The sequence below is a fragment of the Leuciscus leuciscus genome (genome assembly GCF_965113295.1).
Source record: "Leuciscus leuciscus genome assembly, chromosome: 1".
Lineage (NCBI taxonomy): Eukaryota > Metazoa > Chordata > Actinopteri > Cypriniformes > Leuciscidae > Leuciscus > Leuciscus leuciscus.
The window spans coordinates 31961551-31984319 of record NC_138725.1 but is presented as its reverse complement, the minus strand read 5'-3'; the positions used below and the strand labels follow the sequence as shown (position 1 = coordinate 31984319).

The window sequence follows — 22769 nt, the reverse complement described above, 5'->3', positions numbered from 1 at the left end:
TGTTGGCTGGAAAAACCAATGGAAATGCGCATTTCCGCCTCCCACTGGACTGGAGTGTGAAGCGCAAAAAAAGTCTCAAATAATTCAACAATTCATGTTTATGGAGTGAGTATGATACATATTGATATAATATTACTAATGTATATTTTTTTTTACATGGAGTGAAATATTGTCAAATCCAAATAATCTTAAAGCACGAATTTCTATTTAATGAGCAAAGTACATCTCTGCAAATTACGTTGTTATGTTTCATATCTATCATCAGACATATAGTAATATAATTTAGGTAGCCTCTACTGTTGCACCAGTTATTAATATTAAAATATTATACATAATACAATATAATAATACTATATTCATTTTAGATATTTAACATTAATTTGAGATACAATGACATAAAAGCTATTTACATAATTTATTAAAAAAGCGCACGTTGTGATTGGTGAGCTCTTATTTCGTTACGAGATACGTCACAACTACCAGTTGGGCGCCTCGCCAGCCGGTTGCAGGTTTTGAATTTGATTGTGCGGGTGAAAATTGGTTTGGGCGGGTGGACAAAACCTCTAAAAACTTCTTGATTTTATTATCTGCATGTACTTATTAAAATCATTCAATATTACGTGTGTTGATGTCGTTGACGAGCAAGCACTTTTAGCCTATCAGCGATCAGCAGGCAGACGTGATCATTAAGCACGAAAAACTTTTAGCTATACATTCAAGTGATCACTATGCCAAAGTGGCACAAATATATAGTAAGTTCAGTTGTATCTACAGTAAAGAGTGGAAGAGTGATCCTATTCCCAAAACGTGGATTACACCAGTGGGAGATGACTCGAAGGCCGAAATACGAGAGCGCAGTTGAACGATTTAATTGACATCGAAAATGGGTCGACTCCTATCCATCGGCCTGAGGACATCTGCGACTATACACCGTCCAGACTGCACTCTTCTCGGCCCCGACAGCTGCTGAAAAAGGTTTGAATGATTAATATGTTTTGACTGAGATATTTTCTGTTTTATGTTCTACAATGTGTAGTATAGGGTACAACGGGGCTAAAGACGCACGAAATGTGTGAAATGTGAAATGTGCTTTTCACTATTCCCATAGAGTATTATTGCAGAGAAAAAAACTTTGTATTGAACATTGACGGAGCAACAGATTTTGTGTGGAAATAAATCATAAAATGGTTTATTTTGTTTAAAAATCTTATAAATATATATCTGAGGTGGCAAGGTGAGCCTTAAGCCTGGAACACACCAAGCCGACGGTCGGCCGTCGGGCAGTTTCCGTGTGTCGGCCGACTAAATCTTCTCAGTGTGTTCCGCACCGTCGGCTGAAATTGGTCCTCGTCGGCTTTGTAACGGCCGATTCGACATGTTGAATCGGCGTCGGGCCGTCGGTGAAAGAGGGAACTCTGATTGGCTGTTCAGCTTATGCCTAGTTCACACTACATGATTTTAAGCCCGATTTGCAAGTTAACGAGCTCGCCGACAGGTCAGGCTGTAATCGCGTGCAAATCTGCGGGTGATCCGCGCTCGCCAATCTTTGAGTGTGAAATACTTAACGACGCATCAAAACCCCTCGCTGACACATCACCGACGCGTCGCCGACGCCAGAAAAATATCTAGCATGCCAAATATCTGGAATTGTCGGCCGACTCGATAGCCTGTGGTGTCACGTGTCGCGACGAGCAACAGCCAATGATCATCTTGTTATGATATTACAAAAGCCCTTTGTATTTGTAACCATCGTTATTGCCAAACCACAACAGGCAGCTGCTTTTTCATTATAATGTTTTACTCACTTCCAAATCTCTATCTGACAGACAATCCCTGCTGCCCGCGTGTGCTTATCCATCCGTTCACCCATATTCTTTTTTTTCTTTCGGGGTTCTAAACAGATCATTGCACAAACAATATAGGCCTATATATATATATATATATGGGGTGTGCGTGTGCCGGTTTCAGAATTGGTGTGACGGTTATGACGTGAGTCAAATGACATAACTCATCGGTTATTATATTGCCTATTTCCTTTTTATTTTATAAATAGGCCTACATGCAATTGGTTGATGAAACATTTATTAAAATTAAGATACAATTTGTACAAAACGAAATTCGTTTTAAATAAATTATTTCTACAAAGCAAAGTGGTAAAAATCATGTCTCACGATTTACAAAACAAAACTTCATTAAGTGGTAAAAACCCAATATAGCATCTTATGATCCTATCTTTTATTACAATTGTTTTTGAGCTAAAATGTAATACACATCATATATACACACTGTATATGTTTCTTTTATCAAACATGTTTGGGGCCAGTCAAGGGGTAATTAAACTGCACGATCAGTTATCGGTAATGATATTGTTTATTATTGCAAATGTTTATTGCTAATGTTTATTATTGGAAATGTTTTTCATTTGTTTAATAAATCTCATAATGATGGCACATCACTATATCATAGTCATAGCTTTTATTTCTATCTCAAATGATTGAAAGAATCAATTACAGTTGGAAACGTATAGACCAATAATAACACAGACTGTCAACAATTGTTTTTAATTAGTATTTAAACATTCTCTATAATAGAAAATATTTTAATAACACGTTTTTTTGCGGTTATAGAGTTCTAATGACGGTGCTCAACTATATATATATATATGTATATACCAACAATTTTGTCCCGCCGTCCATTTGCCATTGGAATGCGCCAAGACTTGTTGTCAGCTCCTGTAGTGTGTAAGCCCCTGTTGCAGAAGATTTACGTAGTGTCACATAGTCTGAACACCACAACGACTTCAAGACTCCAGAGCAAGTCATGTAGTCTGAACAGCACAGCGATCTGCCGACGTTTAAAGTTGTGTAGTGTGAACTAGGCATTAGTGAACAAGGCAGTGCACGAGAATAATAGCAAAACAGCGAGCAAAGTCAAAACGGTACAGATAGAAAGCTGTTCTAATGATATGTAATCTTACCTGAGTGTTCCTTGGCGCATATTTCAATACACAAGAGGAGTGGAATAAAGAAAGTGTTTAGCAGGATTTATATTCAAAACGGTAAGCACGCACTGCTTTGTTTACGGGTTGTATCTGCAGCGTCGGTTTCTCTTTTTGAATGATGAATATAGACAGATATAGATGAATATATCTGCAGAAATAGACAGTTGTCTCATTTACACGCAGGTGCAGAAACTGGCACGAAGTTGGTTTGACGTTGGACGTTCGATATTCGCATATTTAGGGACCGTCTCAAAATTACATGCGACATTGGTATTATAAACGTTTCTAACTTCAATAGCATTTGAAGACAATGACTTACAGTCATAAAACCAACTGTACATTGTTCACCCAGGTCTCATGTATGATGCACACCTTTTAGATGTTTGATATTTATGACAATAAACTGCTAAATCATATGCAAATATTGTTATGTATTTCACTACTGTATGGGGTCATACACAAAATATGACAATATTTAAAGCTCAATAGCATTTGAAGACAATGACTTACAGTCATAAAACCAACTGTACATTGTTCACCCAGGTGTCATGTATGATGCACACCTTTTAGATTTTTGATATTTATGACAATAAACTGCTAAATCATATGCAAATATTGTTATGTATTTCGCTACTGTATGGGATCATACACAAAATATGACAATTTTTAAAGCTCAATAGCATTTGAAGACAATGACTTACAGTCATAAAACCAACTGTACATTGTTCACCCAGGTCTCATGTATGATGCACACCTTTTAGATTTTTTAGATTGATGACAATAAACTGCTAAATCATATACCAATATTGCTATGTATTTCACTACTGTATGGGATCATTTACAAAATATGACAATATTTAAAGCTCAATAGCATTTGAAGACAATGACTTACAGTCATAAAACCAACTGTACATTGTTCATCTAGGTGTCATGTATGATGCACACCTTTTAGATTTTTGATATTTATGACAATAAACTGCTAAATCATATACCAATATTGCTATGTATTTCACTACTGTATGGGATCATTCACAAAATATGACAATATTTAAAGCTCAATAGCATTTGAAGACAATGACTTACAGTCATAAAACCAACTGTACATTGTTCACCCAGGTGTCATGTATGATGCACACCTTTTAGATTTTTTAGATTGATGACAATAAACTGCTAAATCATATACCAATATTGCTATGTATTTCACTACTGTATGGGATCATTTACAAAATATGACAATATTTAAAGCTCAATAGCATTTGAAGACAATGACTTACAGTCATAAAACCAACTGTACATTGTTCACCCAGGTGTCATGTATGATGCACACCTTTTAGATTTTTGATATTTATGACAATAAACTGCTAAATCATATGCAAATATTGTTATGTATTTCACTACTGTATGGGGTCATACACAAAATATGACAATATTTAAAGCTCAATAGCATTTGAAGACAATGACTTACAGTCATAAAACCAACTGTACATTGTTCATCTAGGTGTCATGTATGATGCACACCTTTTAGATTTTTGATATTTATGACAATAAATATGATATATTGTCAAATAATGACAAATATTGTCATTAAAATGTTAATTAAAAAAAAATACAAAAACAAAACTATTTAAAAAAAGTAAATATTCTGAAACTATTGAATGAGATCCCATAATAATTTGGTAAAGCTTTACAGTAGTAACACATCAATATGATTTTTTTTATTAGGCCTATATAGTGCTGGGCGGTATCATGGTATTTTTCAAAATTATACCGGTTTCACGGTATATGACTGCGATATTTTTTCCAAGCATGACTGGGTGTTAACCACATTTTCTACTGACTGAGAGAGGAAATACTGCAGTAGATTGACTAGAATGCCCTATTTGACCTTACATGAGTAAATATTGTAGAAAAATTCCCCACTAGTAAAGTCTTGCCTATAGAGTCGACTAATAGTTGAATCATGTGTGTGGGGTTGGGGAGGGGGCGGGGCTTTAACATTTTAAAGTTGCACTATACAGAACATCACACAAAGATATAGAAGAAAATGTATAAAAACATTTAAGATCAATAAAACTAAGAAATAACATAACTGTTTAACATTTTTTTATTATTTTATTTTTTTAAATAAAATATAAAATTCTTATGCTCGAATGGATACTTTGACAATTTTCAATCTGGTTTCCGACAGAACAGAGACAGCGCTCATAAAGATAATAATCAATATTCGCTTAAATACTGATTCAGGAAAATTATCAGTGCTGATACTACTCGACCTCAGTGCTGCATTTGACACTGTCGATCACAACATACTTCTTGACAGGCTGGAAAACTGGGTCTGGCTTTCTGGGATAGTCCTAAAATGGTTCAGGTCATACTTAGATGGGAGAGGTTATTATGTGAGTATAGGAGACCATAAGTCTGAGCAGTAGCGTACCGCACATCTCTGAGGCCCCCCCGCAAAGAAGGCGACGGGGCCCCTCCCACCAGCAGTGATGCTATGCCACGAATTAAAATTTTATGGCGCATCTGCTGCAGTACACTATTGAGTCCGTCTTCAGTAATGAATGTGAAAATTAGCATTGCATTGGTGCATTTTATGTTATTATTGAATAACATTACAAATATGCGTACTGGTTTTGATATCGCTTTTTAGTAAGAAATATCCGCTGGAATAAATAATTAGTCTGAACGTGGAGGCATTAAAAGTGCCTCTGCCTCAATTTGATTGTTATTTTAGCAATAGCATGAGGATCATTCAATAGGCTAATAATAATATTAATAATAATAACACACAATGGCCCCGGTCTACGTATTTTATTTAACAGTATAGGCTCAATAAAAGGTGCAGAACAAGTCTAAGCTGGCCTACACAAGTATGCGTAATTGTAGAAAATAAATTATTCTGTAGTAAAAAAATGAACAGTAAAAGAAAAAAGAATGACTCTACATTTTACGATATATGCTACATTTAAAGAACTACTTTACATTTAAAGCGACACTATGTAACTTTTCAACCTTCATAATATATTTCCAAGATCCTTGTGATGGTACATCGACTTACAATAGGTTGAATGACACGTCTGCCATAGCCTGACAGGGTCTGTATCGCTTTTACTGGCACGATGTAACTTCGGTGTTCGGGTAGTAACAAGAGCACAAAAAGAACTACAAAATTCGACTGCTTTACGGCATACGTCACTTCCCCCACCACTTCGTCAAATTTGGACGTGAGAGGCCAACCAGCGTTTGTTTTCGGGTTTCGTGCGTATGTTTTTGTCATGGGGGCTGTTTACACCTGGCCACTTCATGCATTTTCTCAGATCGGATAGCTATCCGATCGTGAAAAGTCCAGGTTTAAATGCCCTCCGAAACGCATTTGAGACGGATTTGAATCCGATCCCTCAAACCACTTCAGGAGGAGATCTGAGACGCATTCCAGACGAAACTGGACAAGTGTAAATGCATATGGTTGTTGAAACCGTATGTAAATTGTACTCCTCCCAAAAATGCTAAAAAAATAAATAAATAAAAACGTGTGAGAGCGTTGTATAGGCTATATGTTATATCCAGATTTGACGACGCGCTGGAACACGCATCACCGCAGATGAGCAACTGCATCAAGCCAACGTGCAATATCGCAAATCAAAGTGAAAGTAAGTCACAGACGCTTAACACACAATCTTCTTCATTAAAAGTAAAGAAACGAAATGATCTTACCAGGGCTGTTTCTGCTCTCTCTTATTGCGGTCTTTGATTTTGAAATTTTAGCTGATCTATAAAATGCAGCTCATATCTCGGTGACGTGCACTCCATTCCCAGCCGGCATTTCAACGTTGATTCACCGTTGAAACAACGTCAGGTACCATGGTTGAATCAACGGTGAATTACCTTTCGATTTTGCAAAACGGATCAACGTTGATATTGTGACGTCGTTTCACCGCGGAAGAAACAACGTTGATTCACCGTTAAAATCGCGACATCGTTTCACTCTTACCTTTCGGGTTATGGTCTTCTGTCGACGTTGAATCAACGTTGAATTACCTTTCGATTTTGCAAATTGAATCAACGTTGATATCGTGACGTTGTTTCACCGTCTTACCTTTCATCATGGGATAATACAATTGTACATTCAATTACAACCTAGTTTGCAGTTGAAACATGAGTCATGACCATGCTGACTGAATTTGTGATTAACTGTCCATACTGTACACTAAAAATTGTTAACTGTCAAATGACTGGCAGCAATGGCTTAATTAAACACATTAAATAATGAGTTAACACATGCTCAAGATTGTAAAACAAGTTTTATTCTGAAAAAACAAGTCTAAAAATACTTTCTAAAACAGATGAAAAACATCTCAAACTTTAAATTGCAGCGTTTTCGAAGTAATGTTAAAAACCTGTAGAAGTAAACATCTAAATGGAATATTTAAAGACAGTTTTTGTTCAATTACAGTAACCCTTAAATTAAACATTTAATATTTAAAATGTAAAGTATTCTTTTTTAAAGAATTTTAGTTTTAGTTTAGTTTCTATTTTAGTTTTTAAATTCTAAATAAAATGTGACAGCCTTGTGCAGTGCTCCGACAGAGTCCCAGCTCGAGGTCCATTCAGATGCCATCACTTCCTCTTCACTTCTTGCCCGCTGTCTGCTACTATCCTATAAATAAAAGCAAAAACACTGAAAACTGAAAACACTGAATACAAAATAAATCATGTACAAGATTTTCACTTTACAGTTCAATTTGTCGGGTAGAAAACAAAGTATACAACACTATCCATTCTAAAACACATATTTTATGTATTCAGATGTACATTTACACAAGAAATTCTTCAGAGCCCCAAGGTGGAATTGTAAAAAATGTAATATTACTCCCATGTGTCAGTTACGGTCACTATAATCATAAGGTCATGATTTCATCCTTAAAACAGACGAAGAAATCAACAAATTGTGGTGTTGAGCTGAGAGGGTTGAGGTCAGTTGTTCTTTATATCTTTCAATGCAGGTTTATATTGTTTCAACAATTATATATTTCTGATAATATTTGTGGAGAACATTACACTGTTTTAATTCAGAATCCTAACCATACATTGTACTAATTAAAAGTAATTTATTAAATCAAGTAAAATACAAAAAATAACACAAAAGGCCAATGAATCCGTACCAGAAGTGACTAGCAGCTAAAGAATAATCCTCCACCAAATTGCCAGTAATCAGCTGGATCCTTTGCGAATCTGAAGGGGGGAAAGAAGAAATTATTCAATGAAAAGTCCTTAAAAAGCAGTATTTTTTTTTTTTTTTACCATTCCTTTAAACAATCTTAAAATTGATTTAAATAGTAAAAACGTTTGCCTATGGCAATAATAACATTCACACATCATGAACTGTGTAATGTCATCTTTGAGACTGTTAGTATTGCATGATTAAAAATGTAAACGTACACTTAAAGCACACTGTAAAATATTTCCAGACTTTCACAATATTTAACTGTTTTTTTTACAGTAAAATACTGTTTTTATTGTTTTACTGTAATATCACAGTAATGCGGATTCGCTCACTGACTATTAACTATCTGCTGTGATATGACAGCAAATTACTGTAAAAATACCTATTCAGCTGAGAACGAAGGCGCCATCTTCAGTCTGGCTACTTTACATGTAAGTATGCTCTCTCTTAAAAAAAAGAAAATATTCTTCCAACAAATAGTAATGTAATCGTTTAACCTATTTGAAATTATTTCATAACGTTCCAACAGCGAAAATTCCGTACTTTAATAAGTCTGACATATGCTCTCTTTGATCCAGCTCACGACGACACGACACGACGCCAAATGTATTCTCTTGGCACTGACGATGCTATCTGATGTATAAAGATGCTATCTGATGTATAAAGGTAAGTTACGAGGTAAATAAAAAGTGCATAGTAAAACAAAAATGGATTTCTAAGCAGTTATTTACGATGTTAGAGATCTGGCTAGCTAGCAAGTTATAGCGTTTCATAGTGGTGGTTGAAAATCCCTGACATTGGCATGAAAGCAGCCGAAAAATGACTTAAAAAACTTAGAAAAGTGCTTTACAGCAGTTGTTTATGATGAATTATGTTTTTGTTATCAAGTTTTGTTAAAGGACGGCTTGCAAATTTTTTTTTAATGATCCTGTGTTTTGTGCAAGTATTTTAAGTGAACGTAATCGAAATTTATTAAGTCTTTGGAGAGAGGTGAATAATCTTGAACAAAATAGGCTAGTCTGCGTTACACACACAGTTTGAACTTGAAGAATGGGCGGGATGTCCCAGGGTAGGCTATTAGCTCGACACGGTTGGTCATCCATTTTGCATTATCACTGTGAACTTAGAAGACGACGCACACGAGAATAATTGCTGATATATTATTTACCGTGTTGACTGTATCTTTACTTCAGTTATTGCTTCAGAGGTAAAATGTACTATTTCTGTCGTTGTACTTTTATTATTTGCATTTTAAAATTGTATTCTTTCGTGTAGACGTTAGTATATCTGAGTGGAAAAAAAGTGCGTCATCATCCATTTTAGCTATAATTCCTGTGAATTTCAATTCAAAGACAACGCACATGCCACGAAAAGATCATTTTTGAGAGATTATTGACTATAACTTTACTTCGGTTGCATTCATAGGTAAAATAGACTAATTCCGTCTTTGTATTATTTGTGTTTTAAGAATGTGTTTATTCTCCCCGTCGATCTTCGAATAGGATATCTGGGAAAAATGCAGTGTCATCATCAATTTTGAATAATTCCTGTGAACTTTAATTCAAAGACGACGCGCATCGAACATATCATTTTTGAGAGATTCTGTAACTTTAATGTTAACGTTCGGTTGCACTTCATAGGTAAAATGGACTAATTCCGTCTTTGTACTTTTATTATTTGTGTTTTAAGAATGTGTTAATTCTCCCCGTCGATCTTCGTATAGCTGAGTTAGGATATCTGGAAAATCTGTCATCATCAATTTTGAATAATTCCTGTGAACTTCAATTCAATTTCAAAGACTGCGCACGTGCAACGAAAATATATTTCTGAGAGATTATTTGCGATTGACTGTAACTTTACTTTAGTTTTATAGGTAAATTTGGCTATTGTCCCGTCTTTGTACTTTTGTTATTTTCTTTTTAAAAATTATTTTATTCTCCCCGTCGACTTTCGTATCTGAAAAAAACTCAGTTGGCCATCGTCCATTTTGAATAATTCCTGTGAACTTCAATTCAAACACGACACATGCCACGAAAAGATAATTTCTGAGATATTATTCACCATTTTCTGGAATGTCACTCAAATATAGCCTGTAAATTTTACTATAGCCTTCTTTCTTTTTTTCTTTGGTATATTCTAGGCTATTTCTTTTCAGTTTGCAATGTTTCACTGTAAATTCAGTCAGTGTGAGCATGTGTCTGAGACTGTTGTCCAGTTTATCCAGCACACAAAGCTCCACAGTAATACTCCAAATTACAGATATCAGTGTGGCATTTCTCAGTGTACTCGCATGTACAATAAAGATAGCGTTCTGAAAGCACACATGTATAGAGATCATAAAGGATCGGGCCCATCTCTTAGCAAGCAATCTGATGCTCCATTAAAGTGTGTAGCTCAATCTTGTGAAATTGTGTGTAACAGCTTAACCTCCCTCATCAAGCATTTAAAGTCACACATAAGAGAAGGACTCAAAATTAAATGCCCATTCAGAGAGTGTAGTTCTACCTTTACAGTTGAGTCTAGTTTAGCAGCTCATATTTCAAGGAAACACAAACATGTTGAAGATCTTGATGATTCTATGTCAACTAGATCTGCTCCCACTGAGCAGTTTTGCATTTCTAATCAACCTTGTTTAGAGACACCCGATGAAGACAGATTTGAATGTGAAGAGCCATTTGCTGTCGATGAATCATTGTTCCTACAAAATATTACACTTCTGTACTTGAAATTACAATCAAAATTGTTGTTACCAGCAAGTACTATAACAACAATAATTGAGGACTTTCAGAACGCACATGAAATTGGTCTGTCACATGCACTTAAGATCCTGAGTGAGAAACTGAAGGCTCTTGAAATTTCAGAGGCTATTGTTAGCAACATCATTGAGGAAATGCGTAGAGATGATCTTCTGAGGTTTTATAACAGGGAGCTGTTAAATACAGACCAAAAAAGAAAGTCTGTTTTTAAAAGTCATTTTGACTATGTTGAACCTGTGCCATTGTTTTTAGGTAATGATGAAAATGGCAAAGAGCGTTTTGCCCAGTATATACCTATAAAGGAAACGTTGGCTGCACTGTTCAAAACCAGATCTGTGCGAGAACAGCATGCTTACACGCATTCTCAACCACCCACTCCTGGAGACGTTTTACGTGATGTTAAGGATGGTGAGGGATTTAAGAGTAATAGTTTAATGAAGACAGCTTCTGATTCTCTTGGCCTCATTTTATATCAGGATGCCTTTGAGGTTGTAAACCCTCTTGGTTCAGGGAAGAAAAAACATAAGGTTTTAGCGGTCTACTGTACTCTGACTGATATTTTGCCACACAACCGATCAACTACAGATCACATGCAACTTGTGCTTCTTTGTAGGGAAAACGACTTCAAATACTTTGGTATAAACAAAGTTTTTGAGCCATTGATCAAGGATCTTAAATTTCTAGAGGAAACTGGCATTTCAGTGTCCAGTGGTAAAATCGTGAAAGGGACTCTTGTTGCCATTTCCGGAGATAATTTGGGATCCCATTGTATAGGGGGTTTTTTGGAAAACTTCAGTCGTGCAGATTATTTCTGCCGATATTGTGAGATAAATAAAACCACATTTGTGAATGAGCCAAACCTGTGTGGTACTGCAAGAACTGTGCAGTCATATAAAAGCCATGTCCAAGATTTAGACACTGCTGTAGCTGGCTCTGTATTTGGTATCAAGGGGGACTCTCCTTTTAACAAGCTTGCACATTTCCATGTCTGTCAGCCTGGGCTCCCACCATGTCTAGGGCACGATCTATTTGAGGGTGTTGTTTCTTACGACCTTGCATTGTTTGTTGGTCGTTTAGTTGAGGAGAAGCATTTTACATACTTGCAATTGAATCGATGCAAAAATCAGTTCAAATACAAAGGAAATGATGCAAATGACAAACCAGGCGAACTCTCACCCGGAAGTGAGCGGTTAAGTGGACATGCTGTTCAGAATTGGTGTTTTCTCAGGATACTACCTCTCTTGATTGGTGACAGGATTAAAGATCCATGTAGAAATGAGGTATGGCAACTGATATTGCAACTGAGAGAGATAGTAGAGCTTGTTTGTGCACCAGCGGTAACAACAGGGCAGGTTGCATATCTCAAAGTTTTAATCGAAGAATACATTTGCACCAGGCAAAAGCTCTTCCCTGATAATCCCTTACGACCTAAGCATCATTACATGTGTCATTACCCTGACCTTATACACCACTTTGGTCCACTAATTCGCCTCTGGACTTTGAGATTCGAAAGCAAGCACAGCTATTTTAAGAAGTGTGCCAGAAAACTGCACAATTTTAAAAATCTTTGCAAAACTCTTGCAGAGAGACACCAACTTCTGCAAGCTTATCTAGGTGCAGGCAGCATGTTCCCTCCAGTTGTACAGATACAGAAGGGTGTAGAATTCTATATTGATGATTACAGTGACAGAATTAGAGAGGCAGTGGCCAGTTACAATTTTGATTCACAGTCTACAGTGGCATGTAATGAAATCACAGTGAAAGGCACATTGTACAGAAAGGGGATGTTTGTTTTACTTGGAAAGCATGATGATGAACTTTATGCTGGAAGGATTATTCTAGTGGTTGTCGGACATGAGTCTGTGTACTTTGTTGCAGAGAAACATACCTTCGCTAAGTTGAAAGACATTGGTGTCTATTGTGAATTAGGAGTAGCTCAAGATGATTATCTTTGTGTTAACCAAGAACATTTGCTTGACTACTATCCTCTTCCAACTTATGAGGTGTTTGACTTGCTACTAATTGCTCTTCATCATGCTTTTCCAGAGGTTTATTGAGCAATGTGTTACAGATTCATTTGAACTAAAAAGAAAATTGTACCTTTTCTCTTTCAGAAAATGAATCAAGGCATTAAGGATTTGGTGATTTCAATTTTACCAAGCCTCTCAGATGAAACACTGGCACATTTGTTGGAAGTTCTGGAGGAGCTGGGAGTCGAAAACAAGGAAGACCTTATGTTGGTCGAAGAAAAAGACATTGAAAAATACTTGCGTCCAATACAGTGCAGAAAATTGTTGGGTGCTTTTAAAAATGAAGGTAAATCTACACGGCAGGGTGCTATGGACATGATCACAATTGACAAACAAGCAGACAAGATTGAGGGTTTAAAAACTAAGTTTAATTATTACTTCAGAATTTAATCTATGACGAAACTTTATGAAAGTAATTCTTTTTTCTTTTCTTTTTTTCTTTTTGTTTTGTTTTTTGTTTAGGACTTCCAGTAATTCAGTTAAATCTAGAGGCTGTCCCTTTACCTTCTTCATCTCAGAGCCCTTTGGGAAGCACATGCAGTCCATCCTCACACTCCTCATGCACTGAGAGCTTTGCACCACATCTTGGAAGGCCATGGCATGTTGATTTCAGAGTAAATTGGGAACGGATGCCTTCATCTCTTCAAAAATGTTTGGTAAATCAAGCAAGACCCCTCCCAGTAGACAGAAAAAACATAGTACAGGCAGTGGTAGATCAGATCTTAGAACAAGATCCTAATCCTAGTAGAGCAACATGCCACACTATAGTTCGGGGCATCATTAGAGAGTTTCCCAAATGTTTTGCAGATATAGGCAAAACAGGAGATATTATTGGAGATGGCTGCCAGTCGCTCCTTCAACAAATTAAAACAAGGGTTGAGTACAAAAATAGAAACAACACTCTTGCACGACGACGGAGGGAGAGGAGGGCCTGCAGTGGAGCAGGGACAATGGCAAGAGGCCCAGTGGATCAATATGGGTGCGTGAGATGGGCTCCTACGGATCTACCGAGTGGCGAGACCGAGACGACATTGAATGAGATGAAAATGCGCCTGCACCGCATGTTTTCAGAGGATGGCTTTGATGGCGCAGAAAGAGCTGAGCCACTGATGGAAAAGACTTATATACTGCAACGTAGGTATCTTAATCAGGTACCTGCACCAACCATTGACAAGGTTATAGAAGAATGGCCCTTTCTGTCTTCACGAAGATGCCTTTACTCTCACTTTAAGCTGCTCACAGATGTCTCTATCATCAGCAAGCTAAGAGAGGCCATCCACAGCAAAGGCAGCACAATTGTTAAGTTCTGCCAGGGACTCAGCCGTTATCCGGGGATCGCTGAAGTCCTGGCTAATTATGACGTTGAAGTTTCAGACAAGGCCATGTGTGTTCTACAGCTCCTAAGGACATACTTTAAAGAACCACAAGACGCCATCGTGCTTGAGGCTGACGTAAGTTTTGTTTTGCAAACACTTATTCAGTTATTGGTAAAAAGTTTTCTTTGAATGTATATTCAGTAAAGTTCTTACTGAATATAAGGTGTAAAGTCAAAGGCAGTGTACTTTGCACCCCGTTGCATCTATAAAAATGTTTTCTGTATAAACTTACTTTACAGCCATCGGCCACAGCTGCCGACGTCCAAAGGATGACCAGATTGCCGAGCACACCTCGCTTGATTGTCCAAGGTAATGTCTAACGTAAGGCCCTATGAAATCAGCTTTATTTTTTCCCAAATTAGTTTTTTTCCGTTTTAGTTTTCATGGATTCCATATTTATGGTTTAATTTTAATCATCAAACAGCATGTATAATCAATTTCATTCATAAAGCAAACAATGTAAAATGTAAATGTAATCAAATAGAAAGAAATAATTAATAGGGCCCTACTAACGTCATTCAGTATACTACTGGTTAAACCTACATGTGTACAGTACCTTAATACAGAGGTCTTCAACCCTGCTCCTGGGGACCTGCTGTCCTGCAAAGTTTATTTCCAACCTGCTTCAGCACAGTGGGTCCCCAGGAGCAGGGTTGAAGACCTCTGCATTATATTGTCTATGATTTATATTGGCAGTGAGTTAAGTCTTGTAAAAGGAATAGTTCACTCAAAAATTTACTCCTCCTCAGGTCATCCAATATTTCTGAGTTTCTTTCTTCATCAAAACAGAAATTTTATTTCAGGCCTCCACCTTTAACATTGAAAGAGATTGTAGTCCATTGGTTTTTGACTGTCCAATATGAATAAAAATAATCCACATGACTCCAGTCGACAAATAAAAGTCTTCTGAACCCAAACCATTGATAATTTTTAAAAACAAAACAAATCTTATATACTTTTAACTACAAATCTTCATTTTCGTCCAGCTGTGCTGTGCTTGTTCGTGAGAGGGATTTGCACAACTTGCATTGGCAAAGATCACAGGTGACATCATGTAGGTTAGGTCGCAATTAAAAGAGGAGCGCTATAGAGCCGTTTAATGTTCTTTGCTCTAGATTTGTATTTGTATTATTATTATTCAAAATTATAGCTTCATGGGTTTATCGTGTATGACCATGTCTACATGATGATGTCACACGTGATATTTACCAAACTCTCCTTGTGCAATATGTCGTGCAGTACCTCTCACAAACAAGCACTGCACAGCTGGACGGTGGTGCAGATTTACAGTTAATAAGAATTCAAGTATTGTTTTGTTTTTAAAAATGAGGTTCAGAAGACTTCTTTTGATGACTGGAGTCGTGTGGATGGACCTTTGATTGCCTGAGGGTAAGTAAATTATCAGCAAATATTAATTTTTAGGTGAACTATACCTTTAAGTCGTTTTAACTAACACAACTGTATTTTTTATAACAATGCATACAACATTAAAGGGCTGGTTCGGAATAAAATTAACCTAGGGTCTTTTCCCTTGGTTGAACATTATTAAAGTTAGAGCTTATTTAGAGAAATCAGCCAAATGGCTTAGTGCAGGCGCTAATGGATCCAAGGCAGTATCTCGTAAATTACCCCACTAATAATGCCTGGAAAGGTACCAAACCTTTACGGTAGTACAAATAGGTTCTGTACTCATAAAGCGAGGCATTGGAAAGTTTGTAAGAACATCAATAGTTTATTTAAATAACACTTGCCTGACGGCTCATGCTACCGCTAACCCGGACATCGATATCACTTCTGTGATTTGAGAAAAGCACGTAAAAGTCCTGGTAGAAAGCGATGCATAAGGATGTAGTGTAACAATGCCCAGTTCCAGGAATGCACTCATATTTTGTTGGTAGTACCAGTTTGCAACAATTATTAGTTAACAGTAAGTTGTTAACAGTTCGGAAAAAAATAAATTATTTGTCGTTACACTACATCCTTATGCATCGCTTTCTGTCAGGACTTTTACGTGCTTTTCACAAACCACTGAAGTGACGTCAACGTCTGGGTTAGCGGTAGTGTAAGAATTGATAAATTAGGAAATTCCAGACAGTCTGTTTTGGGGCTGACCAGACCCTGAGAGGACAAAAGGACCTCTCCGGAGATTAGCATTTGAACTGGCTCTCATGCACCATCGAGACAAAGTCTCACCCCCGAGTCATGTAATCTACATCGTTTTCCTTTTCCCCTCACCCCTCTCTCTTATGCTCAGATCATCACCTGAAATCACCCAAGAAAATGTATAGTTTAATGTGTATGATTATCACAGAGTATTTTCAAGTTTGGTATCATTTAAAATGTCACAGTGCGACTGGTACAGATATCTCATATCCAGACAGATAAAATAAAAGGTAGTAAGGTCTTTAAGAGTTTATGGATAACTGACTTACAAGGGAAGGTGATCTCTCAAGCAAATGGTCTCCCACCCCCATGAAGATGCGACCACTACATGCAAATTTCTATTGTTACATGTTTCCAGGTAAAAGGTTTGTCTATTTAAGGAATTGCAGTAGGGAGATCGAGGCCTTTTCTGTACTTCAGATGGCCCGTGAGGCTGAGAGACCGAGATCTCTCAGCCTCATGTATTTCTTAATGTTGGGTTTGCATCTTTTCTTTATTCCGAAGAATTTGATGTTTTGTATCGATTATCTTTGAATTGATTATGAAATTGGCATGATACATTTACCTGACATAATAAATTGTTACGTGATTATTCTAACTGATTGTGACATTGTTCATTTAATGGTTAAAAGGAATAGTCAAACATTTGCTCACTTTTAGTGAGGCACAGATATTATTAAAACCTTTCATTTATGGAGTCAGATGAAATTACGAGAGAATACATGATTAATGTATTACAAATATAACCAACCAATACTCCGCATGAGAAAAGGACAGGAACACGTGATAACCTTCCGCGCTGGTCGGACGCCGGACTTTGGGCCGATTTAGCGCGAGTTTACAGTAGCATTAGCCATCAGGCAAGTGTTATTTAAATAAACTACTGATGTACTTACAAACTTTCCAATGCCTCGTTTTATGAGTACAGAACCTATTTGTACTTCTGTAAAGGTTTGGTGCCATTCTGGGCATTATTAGTGGGGTAATTTACGAGATACAACCTTGGATCCATTAGCGCCTGCACTAACCCATCCGGCTGATATCTCTAAATAAGCTCTAACTTTAATAATGTTCAACCAAGGGAAAAAAGGCTTCTGGGGGGTCTTTGGCTCGAGGTCATGGTGCAAAGGACCCTATGTTGATTTTACTCCAAACCATCCCTTTAAAATGCTTGACCATTAGTTCCTCTTGTTTTGTGAGTGCAGGTCTTACAGGTCCTGCCTAATGTTTGGTACTTTTGTTTATTTCAGGTGATATGATTAAGCCTGCAGCATGGTTGCTCTCCATCGAAGGACAAGTTGTCATGGGGCCACACGCAGACTTTATCACTGGTATTGCTTCGCTGTTTTCCAGTTACTACTGTTTGAATCTTCAATATCCAGAAGAGTCTGCATGCACTCTTGAATTTATTCAAAGGTATTTAATCTCCTTTCAATGTTTCATGTGGGATTAAAGGGATGGTTCAGAGTAAAATCAACCTAGGGTCTTTTGCACCAAGACCTCAAGCCAAACACCCCCCACCCCTCCGCCAGAAGCCTTTTTTCCCTTGGTTGAACATTATTAAAGTTAGAGCTTATTACAGAAATCAGCTGGATGGTTTAGTGCAGGCGCTAATGGATCCTATGATGTATCTCATAATTTACCCCACTAATAATGCCCAGAATGGTACCAAACCTTTACAGTAGTACAAATAGGTTCTGTACTCATAAAACGAGGCATTAGAAAGTTTGTAAGTACATCAATAGTTTATTTAAATAACACTTGCCTGGCGGCTCATGCTACCGCTAACCCAGACATCGATATCACTTCTGTGATTTGAGAAAAGCACGTAAAAGTCCTGGTAGAAAGTGATGCATAAGGATGTAGTGTAACAATGCCCAGTTCCAGGAATGCACTCATATTTTGTTGGTAGTACCAGTTTGCAACAATTATTAGTTAACAGTAAGTTGTTAACAGTTCGGAAAAAAATAAATTATTTGTCATTACACTACATCCTTATGCATCGCTTTCTGTCAGGACTTTTACGTGCTTTTCACAAACCACTGAAGTGACGTCGACGTCTGGGTTAGCGGTAGCATTAGCCATCAGGCAAGTGTTATTTAAATAAACTACTGATGTACTTACAAACTTTCCAATGCCTCGTTTTATGAGTACAGAACCTATTTGTACTACTGTAGAAGTTTGGCACCATTCTGGGCATTATTAGTGGGTAATTTACGAGATACAACCTTGGATCCATTAGCGCCTGCACTAAACCATCCGGCTGATATCTCTAAATAAGCTTTAACTTTAATAATGTTCAACCAAGGGAAAAAAGGCTTCTGGGGGGTGTTTGGCTCGAGGTCATGGTGCAAAGGAGCCTAGGTTGATTTTACTCCGAACCATTCCTTTAAGACCTTTATCGGCTGATACCGAGTACCAATCATACCAGTGTTAAATTGTTAATATATTGTATTTTCACTGTGGTGAAGAGACAGACTTGACTTGAACATCGCATCCCTAGGCAAAACACGGCGAACAGATTAGGTACAGATGTTCCTCTCACCATTCCATGTTATGTGTTTGTGTTGCCATTAAGATCATGTCACGCACCTCCTCTAACGGTTGTTAAATGGAAATGTAAAATGTAACCATGACAATTGCTTGTAAAAACACCTACATTGAGATGGTACCAAAGACTATCTGCAGAAGCAAACAGAAATGTAAAGCGAGCCGAGTTGAGCTGCACCTTGCAGTGGATAAGAGACTTTGGACTTGGTATACAAAAATCTCACTCCATTATTAAAATGAATAGCAAAATATGTTTAGAAATGTAAACACCATAAAGTAAAGTAAACTCAAAATTCATCAACAGCATATTATAAACAATGTAAACAGTACTTATTAAAGGAACAGTTCACCCAAAAAAATGAAATTTGCTGATAATTTATAGTTTCTTTCTTCATCAGAACAGAATTTAAGATTTTTAGGGTTTCATTACAGGCTGAAGTGAATGGTATGTCCAATGATGGAATGATAATCCAAAGTATTAGTATAAATTATCAGCAAATGTTAATTTTTAAGTTAACCATTTCTTTGAGTACTGCACATTATTACAAACTGCTCTGAAACCACGAGTCATGAATGAACTCAAACCTGGTGGACGTGCAACAGTTTTCACTTTCAAACGTGCAATTGCATGTCTTTAAACTGTCACTTTTTGAAGTTTAATAATCCCATTTCACTGTATATCGTGACTCCTGTCTTTCCGTCCATAAAATTAAGACTGTTTTTAAAACACTTTGGGTAAGAGGTGCTCATTCCTGTTTCTGGATATCTACCTTTCTGCAGAGTTCAGTCTGATCCAACAAAAGGCAGATATCCAGCTACAGGAATGAGCACCTCTTACCTAAGGTGTTTTGCATGTGCTGTTGTGGTCAGCAAATGTGGAAAAACTAAATGGATTATTGAAAAATAATCAGTGTAAAATATATTCTATTCTTAGACTGTATTTTCAAATATATAACAAAAATAGGGAATCTCTCAGACTTTGAAATGTTTTTTTTTTTTTATTGTGGTCTTAGGTGCTTCCTGGGCATCAACCCTGATACAGGATCTAAATCCAAGAAGAAGCAGGGAGGCATCAATCAGCAAGTTTGTTCTCTGCTGCGCAAACTTGTGGATTTTGAATGGATGGCAACATAATCAGATTTTGTGTTAAGCATGTACTCGGCATGAAACCTGTGTGTTGGGGCTTGGGTTGCTATGTTATTTGTTTTGATGGTATTACTTTTTTCATTTGCTCCGGTCATTGTTGGCTCTCTCCGTTTTTACTTGCCATATCGCCACTGAATATGTTGGACTGCCCTTCTGGTCAAGACCTTCACTTCTACCTATTGTTTTGGTATTTACCTCTGGCTGTGTTTGGACTGCCATCTCATTGCCGACTCTTGCCCGTTGCCGACTCTTGCCCGCTGTTATGCAACGACCCTTGCAACGTTTGTTATGATATTGTTGTATCAATTTTATTGAAAATAAAATCAATTGTGGAAACTATTGTTTAATCTTTTTTTTTACTACTTTTATGTTATCATATTGCATTACTGTATTAAATTGTAAGTTTACAGTTAATTATTGGCTACTAATTGCATTACTTTTACAGCTGAAACACAATAAATTACTGTTCAAGTTACAGCTGATAACTATATTTATACAGTTATGCACTGTGAAATTACAGTAATGATGTGATATCATTAACTGTGAAATCACTGTACACAACTGTCATTTTACTGTAATTTACATTAAATTTCTTACTGTAAATTACTGTGAAAGTAATGCAATTAGTAGCCAGTAATTTACTGTAAAATCACAGCAGAATTTTTTACAGTGCATGGCAATTCCATCAGAAATGTGTATCATAGCAAGGGAAGCACACACAAAAAAGCCAAATGGTACCAAAATCAAACCATCAAATAATTTTACCTGCAGCCGCATTTATCCTATTATGACACGTCTGAGGCTCTTTCCCTTAATGGTTTCCAGTGATTAAAGAAAGGACTGATTAAGGTGACATGAATCCACTTTCAGTGCGCCACTTCAGCAGAAGAAAGACAAAAGGACAAAAAGTTACACAGACTTTCTATCAGTAACGTTAAATGTCTTACTTTAAAGATGAAAATCATACTTAATACTATTAATCCCAGTGTAGGTTTTCGAACAGTGGGTAAAATTGACTTAGCAGCTAGTGCTACTGTAGTTGGTGAATGGGTCTTTCTGTTGGGTGTTCTCCCCCGATAAATATTTTATTCCAATGCTTGATGTAAAAAATGTTTTAAACAAATATCTTTTCAATATCGTTATCAGTGTTTGAAGAGGTTATGTAAACTTCTAACGAATAAATGACAGTTTCACCACTTTACTCATTCCCACGCTTTTTTACCTCTCATGCGTTTTTAAACTAATAGCTGACAACATTAAACACATAAGTTAACGTTACCAACAACAAAACACAGCAATGTCGGATGGTACTAACTTACATTGAAATACATGCTAATGGTGAAGCAGTACAAAAACACACACAGAGATAACTTATTTATCTTATGAGGTTGCAGTAGCAGTAAGCCTATGACCGTAACCCGTGTCCCTAACGTTAGACTGTTAAGGACTGAAAAATGTTTTCTTACCTGATATCGCCAGTATTTTTACAGACCACGTACGACCCCTTCCTCCGTTCACATTCCAGCTTTTGTTCTTCATTGACATATCAACTCAAATTCGCTCAAAATTTAAGAATTCAACAGGCAGATATAAAATAATCCAGGTCTGACCGAGTAATCAAAAGCAGCAGCTGCAGCTCACACACACCGACCGAGAGTAACGGACGTATTTTCAAACTTAAAATAGGCGGCCAGAGCCGCGCACACTCTCATTGGACAGTTTCCTGGAAGACAGACAGATTAACCAATCATGTTCAAAGTAAAACGGCGAAACAACCAATAACGATAGTTTGCGAGAGTTAACGTTGTGTTGTAGGCTATTTGAGTTTTATTTGCAGTCTGTCTGTATTAATATTTAATTAATTGGTCAAATGACATGAGTGTGAATACAAATGTAATAATGCAATGTAAACTGTTAGGCAAGCAGACAAAATTGTAAATTCACACAAAATCACATAAGGCAAAAGGTTTCTGCTGCACTGCTCTCTTGAGGGTGAAACTATTATTGTTAATAATGATAATAATTGTATTTTAACATATACATTGAAGAGCTGTTATGATAAAAAGTCATTAAATGCTAATTAATTATCATAATAATATGTTAAAAGGCAGATATTTTTGTAGTATGTTGTCGAAAACATTACGTTGTTTCAACGTACAGATCTTGTAAAAATTTCAACGTTGATTTAGAAGTGTTTTTGTTAACCTTTTTCAACCATTTAGCATTAAACGTTATTTCAACGTTGTTTCAACGTTGAAACAACAACTGACATTATTTCAACCATATTTCAACGTTGAAGGTCGGTCATGTGCCGGCTGGGTTAAATCTGCATATAGCGCGAGAATTGAAGATCGAATTTAAATCCGTTTCGCAAAAATACATTTATGTGACCAGGTGTAAATGGAATCGTTATGATAAATCAGATAGCTATGCCTCACGAATTAGTTTGCCAGCAGAACTCAGGTGTTGTGAGGTGTATTTATCACGTAGTCCTGAGGGATATCAGACGCTGTTGACGTT

The 22769-nt window shown here is 36.8% G+C and overlaps 1 protein-coding gene and 1 long non-coding RNA gene across 2 annotated transcripts; one reads left to right on the top strand and one right to left on the bottom strand.

The window, feature by feature from the left end:
• Positions 1 to 8194: 8194 nt before the first annotated feature.
• On the bottom strand, positions 8195 to 22569 carry LOC309478419. Its single transcript, XR_014198984.1, has 3 exons — positions 21716 to 22569; positions 21015 to 21126; positions 8195 to 8236 (listed from the first exon to the last, which is right to left on the bottom strand). It is a non-coding gene; the product is annotated as an uncharacterized lncRNA (long non-coding RNA).
• Positions 8894 to 16445, top strand: LOC309477909 (uncharacterized protein). Its single transcript, XM_082141415.1, has 2 exons — positions 8894 to 14465; positions 14630 to 16445. The coding sequence occupies exons 1-2, from the start codon at positions 13644 to 13646 to the stop codon at positions 14708 to 14710; spliced, it is 903 nt and encodes a 300-aa protein (XP_081997541.1). The 5' UTR covers positions 8894 to 13643; the 3' UTR covers positions 14711 to 16445.
• Positions 22570 to 22769: the final 200 nt, after the last annotated feature.

Bases quoted from the DNA above. Each gene is read 5' to 3' on its own strand.
- LOC309477909 (XM_082141415.1), top strand. From the start codon at position 13,644: ATGCCTTCATCTCTTCAAAAATGTTTGGTAAATCAAGCAAGACCCCTC. The intron at 14,466-14,629 runs GTAAGTTTTGTT...CTTACTTTACAG, and splicing joins CCATCGTGCTTGAGGCTGAC to CCATCGGCCACAGCTGCCGA.